Raw genomic sequence first — 27,741 nt, 5'->3', positions numbered from 1 at the left:
ACGTGCGTTATGGCAGTAATTACACTGTAAAAAATTTAATGTATTTCAATGAAAAAATTGGTGGTAACTACTTCACAACTAAAGTGTTGTGAAACGCCATGCGTAACTATTTGATTTAATGCTTCACTACACTAATATTCCTTTAAACTACTTCGTATTAAGATGACGCCATCATTTTTGTTATTTAGTTACACCAAACTTTACAAATGAGATTAGATACACATAAAAGTCAGTGAAGTTATTTTTACAAAGTAAGGTAGGAATGCAGGTCTAAACTAATTCTTAAAATAACATTAGGTTATAAATCAAACATGCGCAGATTACAGAGAAAATAAATATTAATACGAATTCGAACTAGGCTTAACAGAACGGAAGCTGATAAAAATTATGCTTTATAAAATCATTTAATACAGTTCTCAGAGATTTAAAAAAATTGAAATATAATTTTCCTTATTACACAACTAAAACAAACATTCATATTTGGCGACGAAATTTGACTTCTGTTGATGGATGTTAGTGTTTGAAAATATCAACATACTCTTGCCAACTCATTCCAGATAGTAAACAAAATTCTCGCGAGATTCTATTCGGCGTTTCTTGATATTGATGTTTCTTGATATTTTGACATTCTAAGAAAGCTATTATTGGTGTTTTTGGATATAATATAATATAATGTAAGTTAAGAAAGCTTGCCTAAACTAATTCCTAAAAAAACATTAGTTTCTAAACCAAACATACGCGTAGTGCAGAGAAAATATTAACACAGATTCGAACTAGGCTTAACAGAATGGAAAGAGATTATGCTTTATAAAATCCTTTAATACAGTTCTCAGCGATTAAAAAAATTAAAATTAATTTTCCTTCTTACAAAAGTAAACACATACATTCATATTTGACAGGCGAAATTTGACTTCTGCTGATGAATGTCAGTGTCTCAAACTAACAAACTCTTGTCAACTCTTTTCAGATAGTAAACAGACTACTCACGTTATTCTCTTTCTAAGTATTTCGATATTGATATTCCTTGATATTTTGAAGTTCTGAGAGCAATAATAGTGGTGTTTTCAGAAGTGAAAATAGTTCTCATGCGGTAAAGCAGAAGAGCTGCTGAAAAATTACTCAATTTTAAATGTTTCGATTTAAATTACATCTTTTAAATTGTATATGAACGCTCAATTTGGTGTTAACCCGGAAGTTTTCTTTTACTCGATATTTTGGGTTGCTCAATATTATATTCGAAGAGATATTACACCACCGTTTTTACAGTGTAATATTCATTTATGTGTGTAAAATGTATGAATTATCTTTTTGTTGTTGTTCCATTTAGATATTTATCTTATAATCCAATCCAAGAAATAGAGGACGGGGCTTTCATTGGTCTAAAAAGCTTGGAAGAATTGTAAGTACTTTTAGTGTTCTTAAGAAATATGTTTAAATATGTTTTATTAAATGAAGCAATTTGCACCAAATACTGATAAGTTTTAAAAATTCAAAAAAGAATGAGCATAATGTGGGCATAAGGGGATATTAATAAAGTCATAGAAACTTATTTCTGCAAGTTTTAATGTTTCATTAAAAATTTATTTTGTTATAAACTATTCAACTTAACGATTGTATCAAAACTCTCTAATTGTGCAACCTCTAACAATTTTTCTTTCAAAAAATTTGAGAATAAAGTTATCAGAAACGCAATTTAACTATCATAGTTATTATTACGTAGTGTTAAATGATTTTTAGAATAATGAAATAGTATGCATAAATATGAGTTCAACATTAAATATCAATACTGGCATAACGTAATCAAAAATATCAATGCTATATCACACAGCAATGCTGTCTTAACACAGATTGTTTAAAAAAAGAACTAAAAATAACTGAAAAAAATTAAATTGGAAAAAAGGGAAGGAGATATAAATGTACCTTTTTCTCTGTTCTGGCTAGCAAGCCAGTATATTTATTTACGTTTGTCTTTGTTCTTAGTAAGCCAGTGTATTTAGACACGCTTTTCTCTGTTCTGGTAAGTAAGCCAGTATATTAATTTACGTTTGTCTTTGTTCTTAGTCAGTCAGTGTGTTTAGACACGCTTTTCTCTGTTCTGGTTAGTAAGCCTGTATATCCATTTACGTTTGTCTTTGCTCTTAGTAAGCCAGTGTATTTATACACGCTTTTCTCTGTTCTGGTCAGTAAGCCAGTATATTCATTTACGTTTGTCTTTGTTCTTAGTCAGCCAGTGTATTTAGACACGCTTTTCTGAGTTCTGGTTAGTAAGCCAGTATATTCATTTACGTTTGTCTTTGTTCTTAGTCAGCTAGTGTATTTAGACACGCTTTTCTCAGTTCTGGTTAGTAAGACAATATATTTATTTCAAATGTGGTTTAAAAGCAAGAATATCTTTTCTGTATATGGTTCAAAAATTTCATCATAAAATAGAGCTTTTGTTGGGAGAACTAAAAATCTATATCTTTCTTCTGCGTTTTAAACTATTGAAACAGAATAATTTCTTTTTGTTTGAGTTTTTTTCTCAGATTGCACCATGTGGTTACAGGAAAAAAGAGGTTATTTCGGAAAAGTTCGTTAATTAATTTTCTCAGTTGATAACTACGCAAGTTTTGCAACTATATTCAATACTTCCTGACATTAAGTTAACTGATTTCTTATGCAAAACTCAGAGTACTATGCATTTTTAGATCTTTCTACTTTTTTTACTGATTTTTCGAATCATCAATCACAATTTTTGAAAAATCGCAGCTATCAAAATTTCATCAAATGCTACATTATGTAGTTTCAATGAAGTATATTAGAGTGTTGCTATACTAAAATATTCATTATTTTCAAAAATTTAAAATTGATAATATCAAATTTTGAAAAGAAGGACTTTACAAAGCATTGAATAGATATGAAATCAAAGTGATATGGCAAAAGTAAATGTATATCAGTTTATTTTCATCCAAATTTAATGTTCAATATGTTTTTTAAATTTAAATAACTGTATTGAAATCAAAGTAACTAAGCTTAATATATTAATTATTAAGTGCATATGTTTTTAAAAATTTTAGATCTCTTCGCCATTGTTTAATATCATCGATAACTATATCAACTTTTCAACCTCTACTGAAATTAAAAGCACTGTGAGTATTTTTTATTCTATTTCTTATTGTGTTTTGGTGCTCAAAATAGAAAATGGATTAACTTGAAGAATTTTTGATCAAATGATCGGATTTTCATGTTCTAGGACTCAATCTTAATGGTTCGAGGAAGTGATCTCTAAATGCTAAATAATTAATGCAGACGATATTTTTAGCTACGAAATCAAATACAAAAACGTATTCTCCCTGGATAAACTTACCTTTTTTTCGACAAATTCAAATTTCTGAACCTCCAAATATGGGGGGGGGGGGGGGTAGCCTCAGTCTGGGAAATATGGTCCCAATAGTTCGGTCAGGAGAGCGATCGAAAGTTGGGATCCCTTAATATTAATTTTACATTTTTCTCATTTCACCATATTTCGAGGTATAGTGAAATACCCAAATCTGCACTAACTAATTAGCATATTTGAGGCCACTCCATAGAACCATTAAGATTATGTCATACAACGTGAAGATCAAAAGTTGTTTAGGGTGGTTCGTTTATATTTTTTGCGCACTGCACATGTACAGGTAATAACCTAACGACAAAAATTATTATGCAATCTTTCATGGTGTTGAATGTTTATTAATTAATGCGGAATGTTTTGGTATAAAGACTTACTCATCAAAAATTTTATATATATATATATAAACACAAATAATAAAGTAATAGAAAATAGAAAACTATTAATGGGAAAAACAAAAGTCCTCCTCAGGGCACATTTTTCGGCATAAATTAATGCGATATTTCTGAATAAAGAACAATTATTCTAAGATAAAAATTATTCTTTCTAATGTGACGATAACGCTAAAAAATTCAGTTGAAAAAGAGTATGAAAAAAAGAAAGCAGAAACCAAACTTACCGGCGTGTAGCAAAATATGGGTTAGATTTAAAAGTAAAATACTAAATTAACAGTTAACACACACACACACACATATATATATATTCAGAATGCTTACGTTTTTTGCTCAACTGCGCTAAAAAATATCATGTTGCTCTTTTGCGTAACAAAAAATATTCTATTTAGAAGCACTGTTAGAAACTTCCTTTTAAATATCTACATTCATCATTTTAGTCATAACAACTATTTAATTGTAAAAAATTTAATTCTCAAATAAAATATACTTAAGATCAAAATAAAAATAAGAAATTAGCTTTTAAGCTAATTTCCGTATCCTCTAAAACAGCCACATTTTTTTTCTTTTTCGTTTTATTCATTAATTTCAATTCCTTCCGATTACAAGGTATTTAAGAAGAAATGAATTAGTTTCTTTACAAATAACAGGAAATTAATTTAATTACTTTCGGGTTAAGTAATTCTTTTATTTATCTTCTTACTTCCTTACAGAAGCATTTTTTTTTGCTTTAAGTGTTTTTTAATAATCTTATAAATATATTTTCTTCAGTACTAATGCAATTTATGAAAGATTAAACGTCTTCCAGGTTTGTTTGAGTAATTTTATTTCTTTCTGTTTCTCTGAATGGTTTTTTTTCCTGAATTTCTCCTTTGAGTTAATTAATAACATTCAGATAATGAATTATTTAAGCATTATTTTTTTCGCTTGATTATCTCGATACAATGATTTTAAACATAGATTAAGTCGTATATTGTATTCACCGAATTTAGAGTAAAAGCTCCTAGTTAAGTCTTACTTAAAAGATTTCAGTATAATAACTACATTTTATAGATTGAACATTTACGATAATTAAAACTTCAACAGAAATAAAAAAAAGTATACTGAATTATTAAAATCATATAAGACGATCAAAGGATTTAAATTTTTTTAAGGGCAAAAGTTTTAATTGATTTCTAATTCTTAATGATCTAAGTTCTCCTTTGTTTTACTTTAAGACTTACGCACTTTAAAATGCCATAGAATTAAGAAGGTAAAAGAGGAGTAAAAGAAGAACAAACTGCAAAATGGTACTATAATGTGTAGGTTTAGCACCTAGTTCTGCATCTTACTGTTCAATGTGATAAATGCAAGTTTAAATATTTATAGAGCCAAGTATTTTTAAATTACGTTTAGTTAAGAAAGCAAAGAACTAAGAACAAAATGTTCCGTAAATCTCACTGCTTATTGATATTTTTTTGAAATCTTGTGAAAAATTAAGTGAAGAAAAGATAAATATAGTGTTACAAATTAATGTTTAAAGGAAAAAAAAAGAGAAAATGGTCATAAAAGTTTAGTAAACACTTAAAAATCAAGACGAAGATAGAGATATTAAAAGCTGTTTGATTGCCAAAAAAAACTTAGGTGAAAAGGGATAATTTGAAACGCTTTCAAATTAACCGGACAAAATAAACTCATGTTTGTGAAAATTGCATGCAACACCATAAAGGACTTATGCGAGTGAGCTGAAATTTTCAGGAAATGCAAAGTAGAACATGATATGTCATTGATTAGAATTTCAGATCCGTAGCGCATGCGTATGCCGAGTAGCGCCCTCTGAACTGCTGATGGATCCGAATAAACAGACGGCTGTAGCGAGGCGTCTATGGTTATCGGTGATTATCTGCTTGTGGTAAACGTTAACTTAGTCATTACTTATGCCTCTTCGACGAAAAAGAGCAAGATTTCAACAACTTACTGAGTTTGAGCGGGGGAGAACCATCGGCCATCGTGAAGCTGGATTGTCTTATCGTGCAGTAGCGGTTCGTGTGCAGCGTAACAGCTGCACAGTGATGCGTGTTTGGAAGTAGTGGACGGACGAGTGTCAGACAGCTCGGAAATCCGGGAGTAGACTCCGAATGTCATGTCAGCTCGCGATGATAGACACCTGCTCCGCATGGCGCTGACGGACCGTAGGGCTCCCTCTATACAACTGGCAGCACAGTGGTCAATAGCTACAGGTGTTTCATTGTGTGCTTCATCACTTCGTAGACGTCTGCTGCAGCGTGGATTGCGCGCAAGGACTCCTTTATACAGGATCCCCACCCCACGATAAACCATCGCTGCCTGCGGCAGCAATGGGCCAACCAGTATAGGGACTGGCGTGCTGATTGGCAGCGTGTCGTGTATTCTGACGAATCTCGCTTCAATTTGTGATACCATGATGGCCGCATTCGTGTCAGACGCTATGCCGGTGAACGCAACCTTCCGGAGTGCGTTATCGAACGCCACAGTGGACGAACATCTGGAGTTATGATCCGGGGTGCCATAGCTAATCATGGACGATCTCAATTGCTACGAATTGTGGGTAATCTGAACAGCAACCGGTACATCAGTGAAGTTCTACAGCCCCAAGCTGTTCCGTTCCTTCAAGCCTTGCCAGGTGCTGTATTTCAACAAGACAATGCCCGCCCTCATATTGCTAGGACTGTTCAATCCTTCCCTGCATTGCGACAGGTACAACTTCTTCTTTGGCCGGCGTATTCCCCGGATATGTCGCCGATTGAACATGTGTGGGATTTCGTTGGTCGGTGTCTCGCTCGTGATCCTCGTCCTGTTGCTTCTACAGACGAACTTTGGGTACGCACACAAACAATATGGAATGCTTTTTCTCAGACAGACATTCAAAATTTGCGTCACTCCTTGCCACGTCGCGTAACAGCACTTACTGCGGCGCGTGGAAACTACACAAAATACTGATTTTGATCTCTTGTTATTGTTTGTTTGATTTGAAAGTTTAATCATTCATTTGTACCACTACCACTCAACTGTGTACTAAATTTAATTTAATTATGACGATTCTATCACGGTGTTGCAATTTTCACAAACATGAGTTTACAATACTGGCTTTATTGGGTTTAATTTCGCCTTTTCTGTAACGATTCATCAGATTTTAACCAATTTTTTGCATTTGCACAATTAAGTATTTGTTACAATTAAGTAATGTAAGTTTTTAGACTTTTTTTTCCTGAAACATGCTACATGTGCTAATGATATCGTCCTTAGGCACGTTAGGCCATTATACGTTTGACATGACTGTGCAGAAATATGATCTAATCTGGGAAAACAGCTGAATCTCAGAGGAAGAAATCCGCCTTCAGATCAACATTCTTCATGACACCTTACATGTCATTAGCAAAAATCTCCTTTGAAAAATTTACGCGTAGTTGGTACCTTGGCTACTGACAGCGGGACAAAATATGAGAGAATATGTCAGTTCTCCTTCATTGAGTTTTTGGAACTTTCTCCAAACTATTTTGACGATGCCGTTCGAAAAGTTTAATCGGTTTTCTTAGAATAGAAGAGTGGAGATATTCTTTTTCGGTATAAATAATCGACTTTGTGTAGAATTCAAATGTTTTTAAATCAATTTTTTCATTTTAATATAAAATATTTTTCTACGCTACGCAGAGAATATTTTTTGTCAATATTTCATCAAAATAAAAATTTGTACAAAATATATAATTAGAAATGGAGAATATTATTGGTGCATTTAAAGTAGAATGATCAAACCACATTCTTTAGAAATATATTCTAAGTTTCTAAAAATCGGGAATTATTCTTTAAGATTTTACAACTTTTATTGTAATTCATTTTTCCGAAAGAAATATTTAAAATAGTGATAAAACAACTATTATTTAACTCAGAATAATGACGTCATGTAAAATTTAAGAATTGAATCAATCGAAAATTCAACCCTTAAAAAATTAACAATAAACGATTAACTTCTCAAAAGTTGAAGAAATTCGGTGTGGGCTTTAAAAGCTCCGTGTCGTGGAACAGGTTGCATGTGTGAGACATTGCTGTATGTGTGAGACATTTGCAATTGTACCACAAGAAAAATTGCGCTTTTCTGACGAGAACGCACACGTATATCATTACAGTGAACGTGGTTTATTGATGCCCTGGAATTCACATGTCCCCATTTTGAATTCCAGAGTAAACGATAACGATAAAGCCAGCACTGCACGTGGTTGCATCAGACGATGAAGTGCGCAACTGGTGGAAATTATGAAACCATCAGTGACCTAATTCTTACTGGAGATCTGGAATTTATCGTCTCATGTCCAACTGGGATATATGTATTGAGTGCTTTTGGCAATCATTTTTAAAATTAAACCCAACCAATTGTATGGTTGTCTCATGTCCAACTGGAATATATGTATTGAGTGCTTTTGGCAATCATTTTTAAAATGAAACCAAACCGATTGTATGGTTGTTTCATGTCCAACTGAGATATATGTATTGAGCGCCTTTGACTATCATTTCTAAAATGAAATCAAACTGATTGCATGGTTGTCTTATGTCCAACTGGGATATATGTATTGAGTGCTTTTGACTATTATTTTTAAAATGAAACCAAACCGATTGTATGGTTGTCTCATGTCCAACTGGGATACATGTATTGAGTGCTTTTGTCAATCATTTTTTAAACGAAACCAAACCGATTGTATGTCAGTTTGTATGGTTTGTCATTTATATATTGAAGATGATAAATGACAAAATAGCATGAAAGTTAAGATCGTTTTATTCTAAAAAAAACTCTGCATTTATTCAAATAAAATAAATTTAAAATTAAATAAATTACAATTATAAAAATGAATTGATTACCATTATAAAAATAAATAAATTATAATTCTTCGGAAAGAATGCCAGTTATTTGAATTATTTTATTTTAGAAGTTATTGTTAAATGATAAACCGACAAATTATTTTATCAGGTGGTTGGATGAGAACAACTTAGAAACAATTCCGAATGGGGCATTTCAACGTCTGCAGCAGTTGGAAATTCTGTAAGTTACAGTTTTTTTTATTCTTTAGTAAGTTTTATTTTTTTTATTCTGCTAAGCAGAATCATTGGTTAAGTATTCAAAACAATAAAAACATCTGTTAAAGAAAGAATATTTAATTTTACTTATTTTTTTTATTCATTTTCTATGAAAAATCAAACAATTTAAACTCTATTTTTAGACGAAAACTTAAATAACTTTATTTTAAAAAAATATGCCTTCATATGTTACACGTATCCTAGTTAAAGTAACAGTTAAAAAAATAAAATTTTAAATCATATAGGAAGTTTCTAAACGTTACAATAGAGGGGTGATAATTATTTAGTAATTAAAGAAATTATAAACTTATTTGACACGATAATTCTATAATTTCACTTATTCGGCTGTTATCACAAGTAATTTCTGCATATTTTTTTAAACTCTTGATACTTTTAATGCCATATTATTTATCATAACAAGGGAATCTGAAAACAAGAAACAACCTTTTTATTTAACCTCTTTTTGACGCGCTTCCTTGTAAATACACTTGGTTTGATCATTATTATTCTTTTCAGCATTTGCTGTAGATTTCAGTTTTTAATTTTTTTTATTCGATGACACACCAAAAGTTTTCGAAAAAAAGAAGAAAGTGTAATTTTTTCAATATATATAGAGCGAGCCGCGATGGCTCAGGGGATAAAGCGTTCGCCTCCCAATTAGGTGAACCGGGGTTCGATCCCGGCGATGGTTGGTCCATACGAATTCTGCATCCGGCTTGCACCGACCACAGTGTTGACGTGAAATATCTTCAGTGGTAGACGGATCTTGGGTTTGAGTCCCTTTGCCATCAGGCTAACCGTCGGAGGTTCTCGTGGTCTTCCTCTCCATGTAACGCAAATGCGGGTTAGATCCATCAAAAAGTTCTCCACGAAGACAAATTTCTCCCAATACTTCATCCAGGAGTTCCCTTGTCTTCAGGACTGGGTTCAAAATTGCAAGGCTGCATTGTAGTCGTAAGCCCCAAACAAAATTGGGTCGGCTGTTCAACGACGGTTATAAAATAAAATATATAGAGGAATAGAGCATAGGCTTTCAAATGAGGTGAACCGGGTTGGAATCCCAGTGATGGCCGGTTGATACGAATCCCGCATACGGCTTGCATTGATATCCTCAGTGGTAGACGGATCTTGGGTCAGAGTCCCCTTGCTGCCAGGCTAAACAAGGGAGGTTTTCGTGGTTTTCCCTCTTCATGTAACGAAAATGAGGGTTACTTTCATCAAAAAGACATACGCACACACACACACACACACACACATATATATATATATATACATACTCTACATTTTTGCGTTACATGGAGGAAAACCACGAAAACCTCTCTTGTTTAGCATGCTGAAAAATGACAGTCGCTATTTCTCCTCTTTGAGCAAAATGATAAAAAAAAATTTATTAAAGAAAAACCAAGAAGAAAAAAAAATTTTAGATAGTTTTTTCTTCCCGCAATCACTTATCTGTATTTAATAACTCTTAAAAAAATTAAAACTTTTGCTGATGATATTATTATTTTAAATTCCATGCTTCCCTACCTTTTCCTATTTCAGATCTTTATCAACAAATCATTTAATAAACATCGATTCAGGAACACTACAAGGACTGTGGAGTCTTTCCACTTTGTAAGTATTCAACTACTAAATGTTAAAATCAATTAGTAAATTATCTACGTTATTTAATTTACTGCGTTAAAAAAAGTAAAATAAAAGTCTATTCGCTTGGTATTGCGATATTTAGTTAAAAACTAATCGAGAGTTACTAATGGTTTTATTAATTCTGTTAATTAATATTCTGTTTTAAATATTTCAATATTTAGAAACTGTTTTTAACTCAATGCAAAAAAATTAAAGTTTTAAAAAAATTTCTAGCTATAAAGCTTGTTTTTAGTTAAAAGCTTATTTTTTTTAGTTAAAAGCTTATTTTTTTAGTAAAAAGCTTATTTTATGGTAAAAGCTTCTTTAATAGAATGTAGCAATATATTTTAGAAATTTTAAAACCATATATTTTATAAATCATCTGTGCATATGATAGTTATAAAAAAAAGTTCGCAATACGGAACTTTTCATTGTTGTAAACTGTTGTAAAAAAAGCTAAGTAGATTATATAGGTTTTATTAAATCTTTTCGTACGTTTAATATTACATTAATTATCAAATTTCAACATTTTAACATCATTTTCATTAAAACCTTTATGTATTGAAATAGTTTGCTACAGTTGCTAGTCAATAGCATAGCAAATAAAAACATTTGTAACTAATGCATCACAAATATTTATTTCAAATACTTTATAGGGGAATTTAATTTTGTACTTTTACTCTTTTAGATATTTGACTTCGAATTCTCTAACGTATTTGAGAAAAAATCATTTTGGAAATTTCACATCTTTATTGACGTTGTAAGCTGCTTTTTTTTTACTTTTACAAAGAAAAATGTGTTTTTTTTTAATAAAAACTAAATACTGAATATCCTGTTTTTTCCCCTTTTTTAACAGGGATTTACAAGATAACGATATCTATACCATAGAAATTCAAGCTTTTGAATTGTTGAAAAACTTAAACTCACTGTAAGTATAGCAAATTAAATGTTTTTATATCAAATAACTTTTAATAGCATTTAATAAAGAATTTTCAAACCTAATAAATACTAGTATTGTTAAGCATTTTAGTTTTTTTTATATTGTAAAGAAAAATTTGTTTATTGTTAATAAAAAAAAACTCTAAGTTCGTTTTTTATTTGTATTGTATTCGTTTCGTATTGAATTCATTGTGTCTATATTTTGTAATAAAAGTTTATTTAAATAAAAATGAGTAATAGCATGTTGCAAATTCATGGCAGATTGGTATTAGGCGAAATCCTTTTACATGCCGTTATGACACATCACAGGGAAACCGAGATATGATTAAACAAAGAAAAACATTTTGCTCCATTAGGGAACATTTTTAAAAGGGGAACAAATATGGCTACATTTAAAATTTTAAAAACATATTATAACAAAATAAAATATTAGATTATCTATTTTATAGAGACGGAGCAGTACCTCCTAGAAGAGAGAAAGCTTCAGCACGAGTTATCATAAATAAGAAATTTGCTCTGTTAGTAATCCAAACGCAATGACATCCTTCGTATTTTCCTCTACTGCGCAGCTTTTATACTCCGAATGTAGTGATATTTTCTTATTTTCCTCTACTGCGCAGCTTTTATATTCCGAATGTAGTGATATTTTCTTATTTTTCCTCCACTGCGCAGCTTTTATACTCCGAATGCAGTGATATTTTCTTATTTTTCCTCTACTGCGCAGCTTTTATACTCCGAATGTAGTGATATTTTCTTACTTTTCCTCCACTGCGCAGCTTTTATACTCCGAATGTAGTGATATTTTCTTATTTTTCCTCTACTGCGCAGCTTTTATACTCCGAATGTAGTGATATTTCCTTATTTTTCCTCCACTGCGCAGTTTATATTCGTTACGTTGGAGCTCTAAATTGATCCGTGCTGAGGCCTTCTTTCTTCTAAGATGTGTTGGGTGCAGGTGGTTTCATTTTAGGCATCGATGTTATATAACAATTTTGAAAAAACTTCAATGGTCAGACGGAGGGGACCATCGGACATCCGATAACTACCCGTCCTAAATCCAAGAAGTTCAAATTTCCAGTGAATGCGTAGTTACTAACGGACACTTAGGAGCATTGGAAGATACCTAAAATTTGGCTAGTTATCGATAGTTAATATAGCCTGATGCCAACTCCACGTTATTAATATTAAATTTCAAATAATCTGGCTACGACTTAATCTCCAAAAAGACCGTTGAAATTTAATATAACCCTGTAACCGTAATATTTTGTAGTTAGAGAAATAAAATATCTTAAATAAAAATAAATTCAAAAAAAAAAATGTTGATATCAAAAAATGTTGTGACACAATGAATCAATGAGTTATATACTTGTATTGAATTAAAAAGTTAACCGTAACGCTGATAGTTAAGAAAAAGAATAAAATATTTACAATCGCTATTTATTAAACGTGATAAAAATTAAATAATTGATTTAGTTACGATGAGTTTAAGAATTATTAAGGAAATTTAAAATAATTCGTTAATTTGGATCTATGTCACATACTAAATTGATACACTGATTAATACTTTTAGTACATCGATTATTAAATTCTAAATAACTATTTTAGGAACGTGAAAGGAAATCCTCTACGGCATATTCAGTCTGACTGCTTCAAACCTTTGGTGTCATTACAGTACATGTAAGTATTGCCTTCCTATAAAAACCACCGCCTTACTGGCTTTCAACTGGACGTTACATTTTATTTTAGCTTGTAAACACTATCATACTTAGAAACTTAATATTATGAATGTATGCAGGAAATGTTCGTATGATGGAATAAAAAAATACAACATACGATACAACGTTCGATAACTATCAACAGTTAAACTTGTAAGAAATAACTGTTGTGTAGGGGAGAGTGGGATCAATTGTAAAACTTTTTACTTAACTATTTTTAACTGACAAAAATTCCAATATATTATTAGTATTAATTGACAGACGAGTAAAGTAGACTATCCTCTACTAGAAAAAATAAATAAATACCTTATTTTAAATGTTATTATATCAGTTGTTAACAATTTTTGACAGTCGTGCACTTGTTACAATTGTCCCCACTTACGGGGTCAATTGTAACAGTTCATAAATTCAACTAAAACATAGTTAATTATACATATTATCATAGTTGTGATAGATTTTTCTATTGACCAAAATAGTAATGATATTTTAGGAGTCAAAATAATGATGAGCAGAGACCTAAAGGGTTAAACTTTAAGGGGTTAAAAATTTTAATTTATGCTGTGAAAGGTGACAAATGAAATAATGCACATGCAACATAATATAAATGATATAGGAAACTATTGGTGGTTCTTAAAGAGTTAAGTAATGGTTTGTAAACATAAAATTATTTATTTTCAGCTGTTACAATCGTCCCTTTACTTATTGTTACAATTGTCCCCAAGACGCCATTTCAGCTTCATTTGTTAAGAACAATGCTAGTTAATTAACAAAACTAATCTTTTTTTTCAAAATGTTAATTAAGGTGTCCACTTACATATTCGGTTAATAATTTTTATTTGTTTGAACAAAATTACTTTGTTACAATATAATATTCTAATACCAAAAAAAGTACTTACGTAGCGTGAAAATATCTTTTGTGATGTAACTCTTTCAAAAGTACATAAAAATGGTTGCCAGCAGGGGTGTACATGTAGATTTATTAAATACACCTTGTTCGCCACCTAGGAACCAAATCTAGAACCCGACACTCGAAATATTTGCTCTGTTACAATCGTACCCTGTTAAAATTGACCCCACTCTCCCCTACTCTGCAGAAATGCAACTACAGAGTTGAAATTTGACGAGTTGAAAGAGCTATATTTAATAATGTGTTTAACACTAGTTTTTCACGAAATTTCAATTTGTACAAAAGTTATTGGAATTTTAATTGCCTTTTATCTCGAATTGTTTCTTATTTTTTCCTTTAACTTTGTGAATAAAAAAATATAACATACGATGTTCAGTTCGATAATTATAACAGTTAAACCAGTAAGAAATACCTGTTCTGTATTCTGCAGAAATGCAACTACTGAGTTTTTTCCTAATTGTTCCTTTGAATTTGATAATAAAAAAATATAACATACAATGTTCAGTTCGATAATTATTAACAGTTAAACTTGTAAGAAATACCTGTTCTGTATTATGCAGAAATGCAACTACTGAGTTTTTTCCTAATTGTTCCTTTGAATTTGATAATAAAAAAATATAACATACAATGTTCAGTTCGATAATTATTAACAGTTAAACTTGTAAGAAATACCTGTTCTGTATTATGCAGAAATGCAACTACAGAGTTTTTTCCTAATTGTTTCTTACTTTTTCCTTTGAATTTACGAATAAAAAAAATCTAACATACAATGCTCAGTTCGGTAGCTATTAACAGTTAAAACTTGTGAGAAATACCTTTTCTGTACTCTGCAGAAATGCGAATATGGAGTTGCAATTTGACAGGTTGAAAGGGTCGTTATTAATAAATTGAACACGAGTTTTTCACAAAATTTCAATTTCTTCGAAATTTATTGAATTTTAATTGCTTTTTTTCGAATCGCTCCTTACGTTTTTCCTTTGAATTTGTGACTAATTATTCATTGTTCTAGTGAATTTTATTATCTTGTTTGAGGTCTTTATTTTATAAATGAGTACATGAACTGATGTGAAAAAATAGCAAATATATGCCTTATACAAATCTTAACATTTATATTGAAATTTATAAAAATATAAAATTCCAGAGATGTAAGAATCGTTTCCAATTTGAACTGTTACAATTATAATATATTGTTAACAAATGAAATTACTTCTAACTTAATTCTTCTTATTTTATCAGATTTTATCAAGTTTTTTTTTCCGAGTTCAGTTGAATAAGTTTCTAACCAGGTAATTGCTCATTTCATTGCAAAATAGACAATTACCTGGTATGAATTGTTCATTTATTTTCTGGCATAAAGTAAAACGTAGTTGTATATGATATTAATAAAATTATCATTTTTTTTTTTAGAAAAATCACTTAAAACAATGACGATTGAGAACTAATCAAGTTGCTTAGTGCTCAGAATGACCTGTAGGTGGAGCTTCGTAGCTATCAAAATTAATTTTAATACGTGACATATATGTTGATAATGTTAAAAATGATGAGTATACTAAAAAAAAAGGAAATAGGTAAACAGAAGGAAAGTAAACAAAACTGATAACGAAATTTAACGACTTACCGTTAATTGCCGTTCAATTGTCGCTTCAACCGGGAATTAGATTGTAATGTCTTTCTTGTCCATTTCTTCAGTAGTGATTTGTTAGATTTTGATGGCATTTTTCTTTTTTCCTTACTTGAATATTAATTTACAATCCTTAATAAGTATTTTTTGGCTGCATTTTTCAAAGGACTCTAAAAATATATATTAAGGGTGATCGTTGTGTAGCATATTGTATATTATGTCTCATTTAATGGCTCGCCATTTTTGAATATCTGTTAGAAATATTGTGTTTTAATTTTAATTAAATTTTAATTTAATTATTAATGAAATTTTAATTAAATTTAAATTTTAATTTAACTTTAATTGACAGTTCATTGCATTTGAAGGGTGAACCGGTAATTTTTTAACATTTTCCTTGAGAAGTACAGCAATAAACGGAAGGTCACGGACTTTTTAAATTTCGTTATTAACATTCTTAACATTCCAGAAGTGCTTTTTTCTTCAAAATGGCAGACATTTTAATAAAATTGTAAAATTTTATTTATTGCTTCGAAAAGGCAGACAAATTTAAAAAGCTGAAACCATCTTCATTTGAAGCAGCAGACTGAAAAAAAAATTTCCAATTTAAACTGGTTAGAGAAGTAGTAGAAGATCGAATTCAATAGCTTTCATAATAAAAATATTTTATTTAAGAAACATGATTATCTGCTGCTTTGTCAACATGTTTTTATTAAAATGTATTTCATATATTTTAATAAATACACTTTCAAAATACGTGAATTCGAGTTATAATGTGATGAAAAAAAATGCTTTAAGCTTCTTATTATGTTGATACTCGGTTCCAACCGGTTTAAACCGGTAAGTGCTTAGAGGACAGTTACCTTTATTAAAAATATAGTTATTGTGGTAGGACTATATTATTATTTCTCTAGGGGAATTAAAAGATCTATGGATCTCAGACATGGTACAGCAATAAAAATGACATGAAAAAAACTTCAAGTATTTATTAACAACAGTATTATAACAGTTTACAAAATCAGAAAAAAAAACGTATTTTCTCTAAATAAACATATCTTTTTTTCAAAGAATTTGGATTTCTGACCCCCAACATAAAACAGTAGCCGCAATCTGGGAAATATGGCCCCTATAGTTTGGTCAAAAGAGAGACCTTAAATTTCAACCTCATAATGTTACTTTTAATTTATTTGCGTTTTTCTCCATATCTTGAGAACTTTTTAAGGGAATTAAAAAAAAAAATTGCAAGCAATTGTGAAATTCGGTTGTTCAAAAATAAAAGATCAAAAAAATTTTTAGTTCATATATATTATTTTTTTATTATTTTATTTAATAATAGTCGAAAAAATTGAAACGTAAGGTATGCAATTTTTTACATAATTTTAGAGTATGTAATTTTACATGGCAAGATACAAAATTTGAGTGAAATCGGTTGATTAGTCCCTGAGAAATTGAATTTAAAATGTACGTTTTCTCTAAAATTCGATTTCTTAGGAACTATATTTTAAAATTACATACTTAAAAATTATGTAAAGAAATTGTATACCTTGTAATAAATTTTTTTGTGGCTATTATTAAATAAAATGATAAAAAATGATAAATGTTTAGTAAAATTTATTTTTTGCATGAATGGATAAATGAATTTTATAATTGTGTGTAAAATTTTTTAAATTCGCTTAATAAGTTCCCAAGATATAGTGAAATACGCAAAAATTACAATTAGCACTATGAGGCCCAAATTTTGGATTGCTCTCTTGACCAAACTATAGGGGCCATATTTCCCTGATTGCGGCTGCCCCTTATATTTTTGGGGTCAGAAATCCGAATTTAATGAAAAAAGATATTAAGAGAAAGTAAGTTTATGATTTCGTAACTTGAAATATCGTCTGCCCTAATTAATTAGCATATTTGAGGCCATCCTCTCGAAAAATTAAGATTGAGTCCTTGTGCGTGCATATACGATCATTAAAATCAAAAGTCATTCAGGGTGATCCATTTTATTATTATATTTTTTATGCATTATACATGTAGTTTCTTTTCCTTTTTTTCAGATATTTTTCCAATTTTTATTTTTGCTCCTACGCGCAGCATGTTAGAGTCTGCGAGCCAAACAGTGATGGCATCAGTTCGTTTAGCCACCTTTTGGATAATGTTTTACTGCGAATTTTTGTCTGGCTTGTTGCAGGGCTGGCTTGTGTTGGAAATGCCTGCGTCATGATTGGTCGGGCATTAGTAAAAGAAACAAACAGCGTACATTCCTTTTACATCAAGGTTAGTATATTCAATTTCCCAACCAGATTTGAAATTAATTGTTTGTGGTCTAGGAATAAAGGATGATTTCCTAATTAATTTACTGATATAGTGACAACACTACTACTCTTAATGTACTAAATATTGAGAACACAGAAACACCATTTAGAATACACTATTTGACCACCTGAAACATTACGGTAATGAAATTTTTTCATGGCCTGGGTTCCTTAGTTCATGTGGTTGCTAACTCTAAGATGTATACCGGCAATGCTGCTTTCCCAACTTTTACAGCAATATTTTAAAAAAGGTTCATCATTTCTTCTCCAGCAGGAGTATTATTTGATGGAACTAATCCGCATTTGTGTTGCATGGTGAAGAAAAACACGAAAACCTCCCATGATTATCCCTATGGCAGGTGGCTAACAATTGTTACCTGATTCGCCTTTATGGTAGACAAATCAGGAATCCATGATTCGTCTACCACTGAGGATATTTTGTTCCACGCAGTGGCCAGTGCGAGCCGGGAGCCGAATTCGAATCAACCAACTGAGTCATCTCGGTACCATAGAACACCACTCTTTGTCTTATATTTTATAACCGTCGTTGAAAATCCACCCCATTATTCAGTTTGCGACTACCAATGTTAAACTCTGTAGCCGTGAAATTTTGAACCCTATACAACAAAAAAGGAAATTCCTGGATCATCTGTTAGAAGTTAGCCCTCCCACAGTTAGCCAGACGGTGAGTGAACTCTAACCCATGATCCGTCTAACACTGAGGATATTTTGCGTCAGCACTGTGAGCGGTGCGAGCCGGGAGCGGAATTCGAGTCAACCAGACATCGCTTGAATTTGAACTCGAGTCATCTTATTGGCAGGCGAGTGATCTATCCCCTGAGCCACCCACCACGGCTCCATAGAACGCCTTTGGGACGAATCTGAATGGAGATTATTTAGCCAAATCTACTATCCTCCCATCTAGCACTCAAGTGTAATCAATGAGACGCATCTTGTATACTATCAAAACTGGTGGAAAGTCCCCCCTGGCGAGTACAAATTATCATCGATGAAGACAAAGGAAGACCAAGATCATATTAATATATGCCACCGGTTACTTTTGTGCAGATAGTGTATAATGCTTCTAACTTACATCTTGAAAAATAATATGTTAAGTTTAGAATATACCAGTTTTAACTTAGATACGTTAAGAATAAGATTTTAACCTTATTATGGATTATTTATGTCCACATAAGGTTTTGTTTGGAAGAGTCATAATATTTTTTTCTATATATAATACCCAACATGAGATCGTATCTTTATTTATTTTTAAGATTTTGTCCTCGTGAGAATTATTCTTACGTAGACAATTTCCGACGCAAAATTTGTAAAATTTTGACCTCTTGGTTTTGTGACCATTTTAGATTTTGCATTTGTCGGATTATGCTAACATATTGATTTTTTTCAGATCTTTATTTTGACCTTAACAATTTCATGTTCATTTGAAATTTAATTCTTTTAGAGGTGAACTCATGCACCACAATATTTTGATTCTTCATTATTTTTTGTCTGTTTGAGATTTTTTCTCCGTGAGGTTAGAGGTACGTTAGATAGTGTAACTCGTTATGTCAACAATGAGATTTTGTCCCATTGAGTTTATCTTTATTAGGGACTTTGTCCCAGTAAAATTATGTCAACGTGAGAGAGTTTGTTCTTTTGAAGTTAAAAGTTCACTTTTGAGAATAAAAACAAGCTCATATTAAAAGAATTTATAAAATATTTTTTCTAGAACTTATCCGTGGCTGATTTCATGATGTGCTTATATTTGTTCATAATTGCCGGCCATGATGTAGCTTTCAGAGGACAATATATTCATCACGATGTGCAGTGGCGACATAGTTGGCAATGTACTTTGGCGGGAATGTTAAGCACTATAAGCAGTGAAGCATCTATATTTATCATGACTTTAATTACTGCTGACAGGTAAGTACTCAGGTCTCATGATTTAAATATGATATTTATCATTTCATCCGTTTTTTTTATATAAACGAATATTTTAAATTTAATAAATTGCAAGAATAGTAGAACACTAGACAGTTTTTCTACATAAGTTTATGATGTATGACTGGAAGAAAAAAATCATAAATTTGAGACAATTTTATACTTTAGGAAGAATTAATAAAAACTGATAATATCTGACTTTTCTACGAGTATATTTTGAGTTATACGTAGACATATCCCTCACTATTTCATTTAATCGAGTTTTTCACAGCGAAAGGTTCTTAATTGGGCCTTTTGCTTACCCAACAACAATGTTCTTTACTTTCTTGTATTTGTGTTTTATGTTAGCCGGTAGCATATGAAAGACATCTGAAGGCAATGTTGAAAAACTACCGATTTACGATGCTTTTGAAAATAGATATCCTGCAAGTCATTGACTTTCGTCTACACAGACGGTTCAATGTTTCAAAGATGTATTAGACCTGTACTGGAGTTTATTATGAATACTTTGATTTCTTTAAGGACATTAGCAGAAGCACTACAAATTTCAATTTTCAATTCTATTTTAAATGTTTTGAAACAAATTATGGTGTTGATACGAAAATTTATTAACGTAGTTATAATGTCTGATTCCAAACCTACTTTCAGGCCATCTCCAATAATAAAGTTTGCAATTCTAAACACCTTTTTGATGTGTTTTGAAATCATTTACTGATTCTGCCGTGTTGCAGAAGGCTCACTCCCACTTTGGAAAGGAAAGTAATGCAAGAGTTTATTACCTTGCCAAGAAAGGTATCACTGTTTTGCGCAGAGACCTAATCAACCTTTGACTTTTCATTCTGCTAAACGTCTCACCAAAATAGAATTTGGGAAAAGATTTAAATTGGAATTGAATACACGAGCTAGGGGAACAACTCTATGGTACTGGATCGTCTTTCCCGGTCTAAAATTCTACTGTTTCTACTCTCCGTCTTATAATAGGACGCGATTGTCTTAATGCCAAGTCTCTTTAAAATTGGACTTAAGAATTCCCTGACTTGCTGTCTTTGTGGTATTGGGCTGTCAATGGACAGTTGCCATATCGACACGTGCACTGCATTTAATTGTAATTGCATTTTTCAGAAATATTGGGAAGCCGAAAGACTAATGACTGGATTGCCATTTGCTATAACTAAATAAATGATGTTATTGGGGTTATAGGCAGGCACCAAAACTTTGAAATAAGTGGGGTGTTGCACGAGCAAGTGGATTAGGCTATTGAAAATGCAAAGGATACGCTTACTTTTGGTGTCGAATGCGTGACCCATACAAATACGTGAATGCATGTGTGCTCCATTTACTCTTGAGAAACATAAGACTTCTTCTGTTTTCTATGAAACAATGTTTTATCTATGTGTAAATGAGTTGTAGTGGCTTGCTTTACACTCGAAGTTCTCAACTTAGTGAGAAACTTCATCTCTGTATATTACAAGGGTAATTTGGAATTCCAATTTCCCCCAGCACTTAAAAAGAAGCGAAATATAATTACCTGAATTGTTTTATTGCAAAAGTACTTACAAATTTTCAATTTTGAATCATTAGAATATCTTGATTTTTAATTAAAAAAAGTTTTCTGTCAAAATTACTTTGTGCATCATATAATTGTACATTTTTATTGTAACATAAATAAGGTATTTTTCAATCTCATTGTCTCGCATAAAATGAACCGGAGTTTGAAATTATATTTCATCAATTTTTATTAAATTTTATTAAAGTAATTGAAAAACTATTCTGCTGGTTTTTATTAATCGTGTTTTACACAGGTATGTTTCGATCGTCTACCCTTTAATGCACCGTAGGAGGAACATGCTTTTTGCTGGATCCTGGATAACGGCTAGCTGGTCAGCTGCAACAACCATTGCCATTTTACCATTTCTGAATCTCGGTTACTTTGGAGATGAATTTTATGGAAACAATGGAGTTTGTTTACCACTCCAAATACATGATCCATTTTCAAGAGGCTGGGAGTATTCCATGGTAGTATTTTGTGGCTTGAATTCCATAGCTTTTCTCTTCATCACCTACGCATATATAACCATGTTCATCACGATCAGCCGATCGAAACTGGGATTGAGATCGTCACAACAGCAACAAGATCGAATTATTGCTAAAAGATTCGCTTTCATTGTTGGTACGGACATGTTATGCTGGGTGCCTATCATAGTCATCAAAATCTTGGCTGTATCAGGTAATAATAATCAGGTATTTCATAATGTTAGATCAACATAAAACAAGTAGCACATATTTTAATGCTTTATAGATAAACTCAAATAATAGGGTAAACTAACCAGTGAAGGAACACTTAAGCTTCGCTTGCCTTTTAAAAAATCATATTAATTTCAAAATTCGTAATTTTAGTTAAATAACAGTGTCAACATAATTGTTACTAATTGCAAATTATGTAAAAAATTGTAGAGAACTTACATAGTATTGTTTTAAAGTTTTAGAGGTTCAAATAACAAGTAGTAAGAAGACCAAGTGAAGGAACAGCTCTTACCAGTGAATGAACACCCAGTAAAGGAACACTTAATTTTGGTTATTTTTCAATGCTATTTATGAATTTATAAGCCATACAAATATTTAAAAGCCTATTCTTGAAATTATAGCATATAAATACTTGGAAAATGTTAACTATTTTTTGTAATCATGAATTGAAAATTAAAGTGTCAATATATTAACACATACTGTTCATTCACTGGGAAATCTATGCCCAGTAAAGGAACATGCCTGTTCCCTCACTGGTTCGAAGTTGTTTTCGCATTTTTAACATACTTTTGATGCGGAACATCACTAAAGGTACAAGAAAATTAAAGTTTATCCTTTATTTTCATTAACTTAGAAAAAAAAACCAGTAAAGGAACACTTGTTCTTTCACTGGCTTTTCATCGTTTGGTGATCCAGTGAATAAACACCTCCTTATCTCAGTACTTTATTATGCTATGATGCTTAGAAAAAATAAAACGTAACTTCAATAACTATATTTTGAATTCTCTTTCTCACAGTGAGAAAAATAAAACTATTACATGCAATCAATTCCACTTCTAACGTATAAATACAGACACTCACTTTATAATTTTTTCAAAGAAACAAGGTGTTGTAGAGATAATAACAAATTCAAATTTTTTTCCAGAGAAGTCTATTTGACCAAGTAAACCAAAACATTGCTAGATGACTTCCTATTGTTTGGCAGTAAGCTATTGTTACCAATCAATCCAAAGAAAAACTTTCAAATTCTTATTTTTAATCGATATATATGAAATGTTCTTTCACTGGGTAGTGTTCCTTCACTGGTTGGTTTAACCTAGCTTTAAACAACTTAAAATACTAAGTAAAAAAGATATTGCGAAAATTCTTTGCTCTTCTGTATTGCTTTTTACTATTTTTTGTTGTTGATAAGATCAAATTGCTATGCAACTTTAATTTTCTTTTCAAAGAGACGTAATAAATTCGTAGGACAACACAAATTTAACAAAATTATAAAAGAGACATTTAATCTGACAATGAGTTTTTGAGAGATAAGAACATTAATCTTTCAGTAAATTTCTTCCTTTAGGTGTTAGAATATATTCTGAGTTATATGCCTGGGTCGCTGTGTTTTTACTACCTATCAACTCTGCCCTAAATCCAGTACTTTATACGTTAACCACGAAATTGTTCACGCAGCAATTGGCGAGAATAGTTTACACTTGGCGAGCAAACGGTGTACAAGCTGCCAGTCCAATTGAATCATCTGGGATATCAATGACCTCAGCTCATTTTAATGGAAGGTTTTCAAAGAATAACAGTGTTTCATTAACTACATCTGATGTAAGTATTTGTTTCAATTGCATTGAATTAATTCCCATTGTTAAAACGCAGAATGGAATAGATTATTGTTAAAAGAGGTAATCAAAACTTACGTTACAGCTCAAGTTCCTTTGTAAAAACGAAATACAGGACGGAATAGATCATAACAATGGCGTTCTTAATAATAGTGCTAGTGCTAATTAATAATAGTACAATAAGGCAGAGAATAATAGGGAATAAATGCTTCAAAAAATGATAGTGCTACTACTATCATTTTAACTACACCTGATTTAAATATTTGTTTTTCAGTTGCCTAAAATTCAGCTCCATTGTTAAGTCGGCGGGTGAAATAGATTAAGCCCACTGAAAGCTTTAAAAATAAATATGTAAATACTAATAGAACTTAACTTAAAAGAGCAACTAAAAGACGCAAAATTTTCTTCTTGAACAGCGATGGTTCAGGGGACAGAGCGTTCGCCTTTGAATGAGGTGAACCGGGTTCGAATCCCGGCATTGGCTGCTCGATACGAATTCCGTATCCGGCTTGCACCGACCACAGTGCTGATGTGAAATATCCTCAGTGGTAGATGGATCATGGGTTAGAGTCCCCTTGCCGTCAGGCTAATTGCAGGAGGTTCTCCTTGGCCTCCTCTCCATGTAACGCAAATGCGGGCTATTACCATCGATAAGTCCTCCACGAAGGCAAATTTCTCCCAATACTTAATTTAGGAGTTCCCTTGTCTTCTAGATTGCGTTCAAAATTACAAGTTACAAAGTTGAACATTAGTAGTTGTAAGCCCTAAAATTGGGTCAGTTGTTCAACGACGGTTATAAATTTTTTTTTCTTCTTCATTTTTGACGAAACCATTTTATGAAAAATACTCCCAGATAACATTTAATCCAATTAAGCAAATTTTTACATCCCCTACTTTTACCTTTAAAATTTTCCCAACAGCACTAGGTTTAATGTAACGTATCGATTAGAGCAATTGATCAATAAACTTGACATAAAATAAGAGTAGTTTGAGTCAATAAGTACCATGACGTTGCCAGAAATTAAACACTGGTAATCTGCTTGATAAGCGAGCGCATTAACACTTTTACCATCCCATCATACAATGTAAACAGTTTCAAAATTAAAATTTTTTTTTTAAAAAAAGTTGTTGAAAAATTTCTAGAATTTACTGAGATGACGCACGAGTAAGGAAGCAGCTTCGTCAAATATTTGAGAGTTCACTTTTCGTTAAATATCAAGAGATTTCAGAACGAAATGACTGCCAAAAATTAAAACAAAAGAAATATAGTGAAAAGATTGCTGAATTGTCAAAAATGAGCTAGTTTTATTTCCGAGAGATCAAAGGGTAAAAAATAGCTTTGATAAATCCACGATGAATGTTTCAATATAACTACTTCTGTTATACAAGATGTGGCGTATTATTTATGTTTTAGGAATTATTGTTAATAATGAGTAAAAATATATAAACATATTAAGGATCATAAGTCAATTATTAAGCTTTTAATAAAATAAACGTTATCAAAATCATACGAAGCATTTATGAAGACGCAAAAGTGAATTAAGAGCAAGGTTGAAGATCAAGGGGAAAGAACGGTTTAAGTCTATTTTTCAGAAAAATGACATTAGACTTTCGATTCGTTCTTAAGTTTTGACAAATCAATCGGTGATCCTTGGGAGCTGTTACACAATGAAGATGGGTTGTGTTGGAGAAAAACTGCTTCAGTTTTCCTTGAAATTTTTTCTTCTTCTTAGAATCAGTTTTTATGGAGATTACTGTTTTACTTAATCTTCCATAATGTTTTATCCAGACTTATGTCTCATTTAGACTTTTTAAATCGCGGTTTCTTTAAATCGTCAGACATTAAAATCTTTTCCTAACAATTATTTACGATTCTAATATACTTACTATCTATAACAGACACATAATAGTAACGGACACATAATTAGATATAATCCTCTCTTTCAGAAGTGAGAAAAATAAACACGCTGTCCAAATCAGATGAATTATTATCTTGATCTATACGAACAGAGCAAAGATTAAAATTGACGAAACTTTAAAATTAACACAGTACTTTTCTTTATGTATGGCATTTAAAATAGAAGCATGGAAAAATTGTTGTTACATTTCCCCCTTGCCAATATTAGTAAGCCTGCTGACTGCTTGAAATCAAGCGCATTTTTATGTAAGCGAGAGAGTGTTCTTATTTTTCAGTGGCGCCATCTATGGACAAAAATACGATTTTTTCAAACACGTACATTACAACCCGTTTTGCAGGGAGCACTCATTCACACACCTTTCATTCATCCGCAAATCATAATTTGGACCTGAACAAGAGAATGATCAATCTCCGATTCAGTACTGCCCGAGGTATCTTGGATGGCTTTGTGACCCCAACAGATTCAGCATGCACCAGTCACCATTTAATACATAGGGTTTCCTCGATCGGCTGGATTTTAACTGCCGTTCGCACGAGCACGAGTTCAACGTCCTACCGATCATGCTATCTTGGCCTCTTATTTCCTGTTTTATTAATTTGTATTAACGCATTTACATACATTTTAATATATTTCTCTTCTTATTTTCACAGTTGGACCGAAGCGTTAGTCGTTCATCACTTCTTTCTGCCAACAGTCGAACTTCTGGTCGATGCTCGTGGCCAGCACCTTTGGCTTACATCGTGTACCAAAACCATTGTTTTTAAGCTGTGGGACTTTATTTTTATTATGTTATTGAATTTCTTTTATAACCCTCTTTACCTTATGCACACTTCTGTTTGTTTCTTAAAAATTACGTATTGGTACGTAAAAACAATTTTGATAAATGATTCACGCTTAACGGGCATAGTAGGAAGGACAAGTTACGAGTAAACACATAACTATTCAGGCTTTTAAAATTATTCTTATTGTTGGATGCATATACAAAATAATAAATTTATTTTGCCAATAAGACTAGCATAAGATAAATATATTGAAAATGTGAATACTTTTGCTAAAATTCTTGATGTGCAAAGAAAATAAAAAAATAAAAACAATTTTTTAATTACACATCAAAGAAATGAATTAATAAAAAATGATTTTTTATAATTATTTATTATTTTTTTTATTATTGATTTTAAAATTGGTAATATTTAAATTATGAGGTATAGAAGTTTTAACATCATTTCAATAATAACTGTGTAATTTTTTATTCCAAAAAGTAAAAATTCTTAAAAAATGAATAACACAATATTCTTGGTGTATCGAAAATGTTATGACAAACTTTTAAGTACAATTTATAAGGATTGAGAGTACCTTAAAACTAAACAAAATTGATTATAAAATTGGTGTGCTTCAACGATTTTAAAAAAAATTGTATTCATAAAAAAAAAATTATTCAAGATGGCAAGTTTTCTAATGAACACGTTGACTTTATATTAACCTTTTGCTTAACATAACAGTAAAAGAGGAGATAGAGAAGTCAAATGATTCCAATGTATAATTGATGTTTTCTTAACAATGTCAATAAAAGAAATAATATAATATCAGTGCGAAACATGTCTGGAGAGAAACGTGCAAAGGATGAAGTTGCGTTTTAGATAAATCATTGAATCTTGAGCCCGATTGCATTAACAGCAACATGAAGGCTGGCTTGAAGTTCCAGTTAGCAACTGTACTTATTTTTTATCGCCCCAACTGCAGGAAATAGGAAGTATAGAGGACTTATTGTGAACTTATTTCTTCATATAAAATATTCTAAAGTGACCTCTAATGCTTCATAACAAATACTTCGTCATTTACAATAAATAAATTCGTTCCACGCTGTTTTCAAGTGAACAAAAATACATCACAAGATTTATCTTAAAAATAATTTTCGGAAATATATCGACCAGTTTCTAATAATCCGTGTGAATACGTAAAAACCATAAGGAAGCATTAGCACCAGTCGTACCACGTTCCGTATAAGTTCACTGGCGGCAGATGACTCCCTATCACAGGGAAGGTACCAAAGCAAAATCTTCGTT

The 27,741-nt window shown here is 31.4% G+C and overlaps 1 protein-coding gene across 1 annotated transcript; it reads left to right on the top strand.

Moving 5' to 3' along the window:
- The first annotated feature begins 9 nt into the window (after nt 1-9).
- On the top strand, nt 10-26,575 carry LOC107440955 (relaxin receptor 2-like). The gene is made up of 13 exons (XM_087162731.1): nt 10-26; nt 1,328-1,399; nt 3,057-3,128; nt 8,741-8,812; nt 10,390-10,461; nt 11,162-11,233; nt 11,330-11,401; nt 13,018-13,089; nt 17,701-17,920; nt 19,688-19,881; nt 21,702-22,126; nt 23,492-23,745; nt 26,329-26,575. Exons 1-13 carry the CDS (start codon nt 10-12, stop codon nt 26,440-26,442), a joined length of 1,728 nt encoding a protein of 575 aa, XP_087018857.1. The 3' UTR covers nt 26,443-26,575.
- Nucleotides 26,576-27,741: the final 1,166 nt, after the last annotated feature.

This window comes from Parasteatoda tepidariorum, chromosome 5 (genome assembly GCF_982258835.1).
Source record: "Parasteatoda tepidariorum strain Cologne lab strain chromosome 5, Ptep-v5.0, whole genome shotgun sequence".
Lineage (NCBI taxonomy): Eukaryota > Metazoa > Arthropoda > Arachnida > Araneae > Theridiidae > Parasteatoda > Parasteatoda tepidariorum.
The sequence above is the reverse complement of the archived record's forward strand: the minus strand, read 5'-3'. Positions and strand labels throughout refer to the sequence as shown.

Bases quoted from the DNA above. Each gene is read 5' to 3' on its own strand.
- LOC107440955 (XM_087162731.1), top strand. The intron at 13,090-17,700 runs GTAAGTATTGCC...CCTTTTTTTCAG, and splicing joins TTGGTGTCATTACAGTACAT to ATATTTTTCCAATTTTTATT. The intron at 17,921-19,687 runs GTTAGTATATTC...TATTTTTTCTAG, and splicing joins TACATTCCTTTTACATCAAG to AACTTATCCGTGGCTGATTT.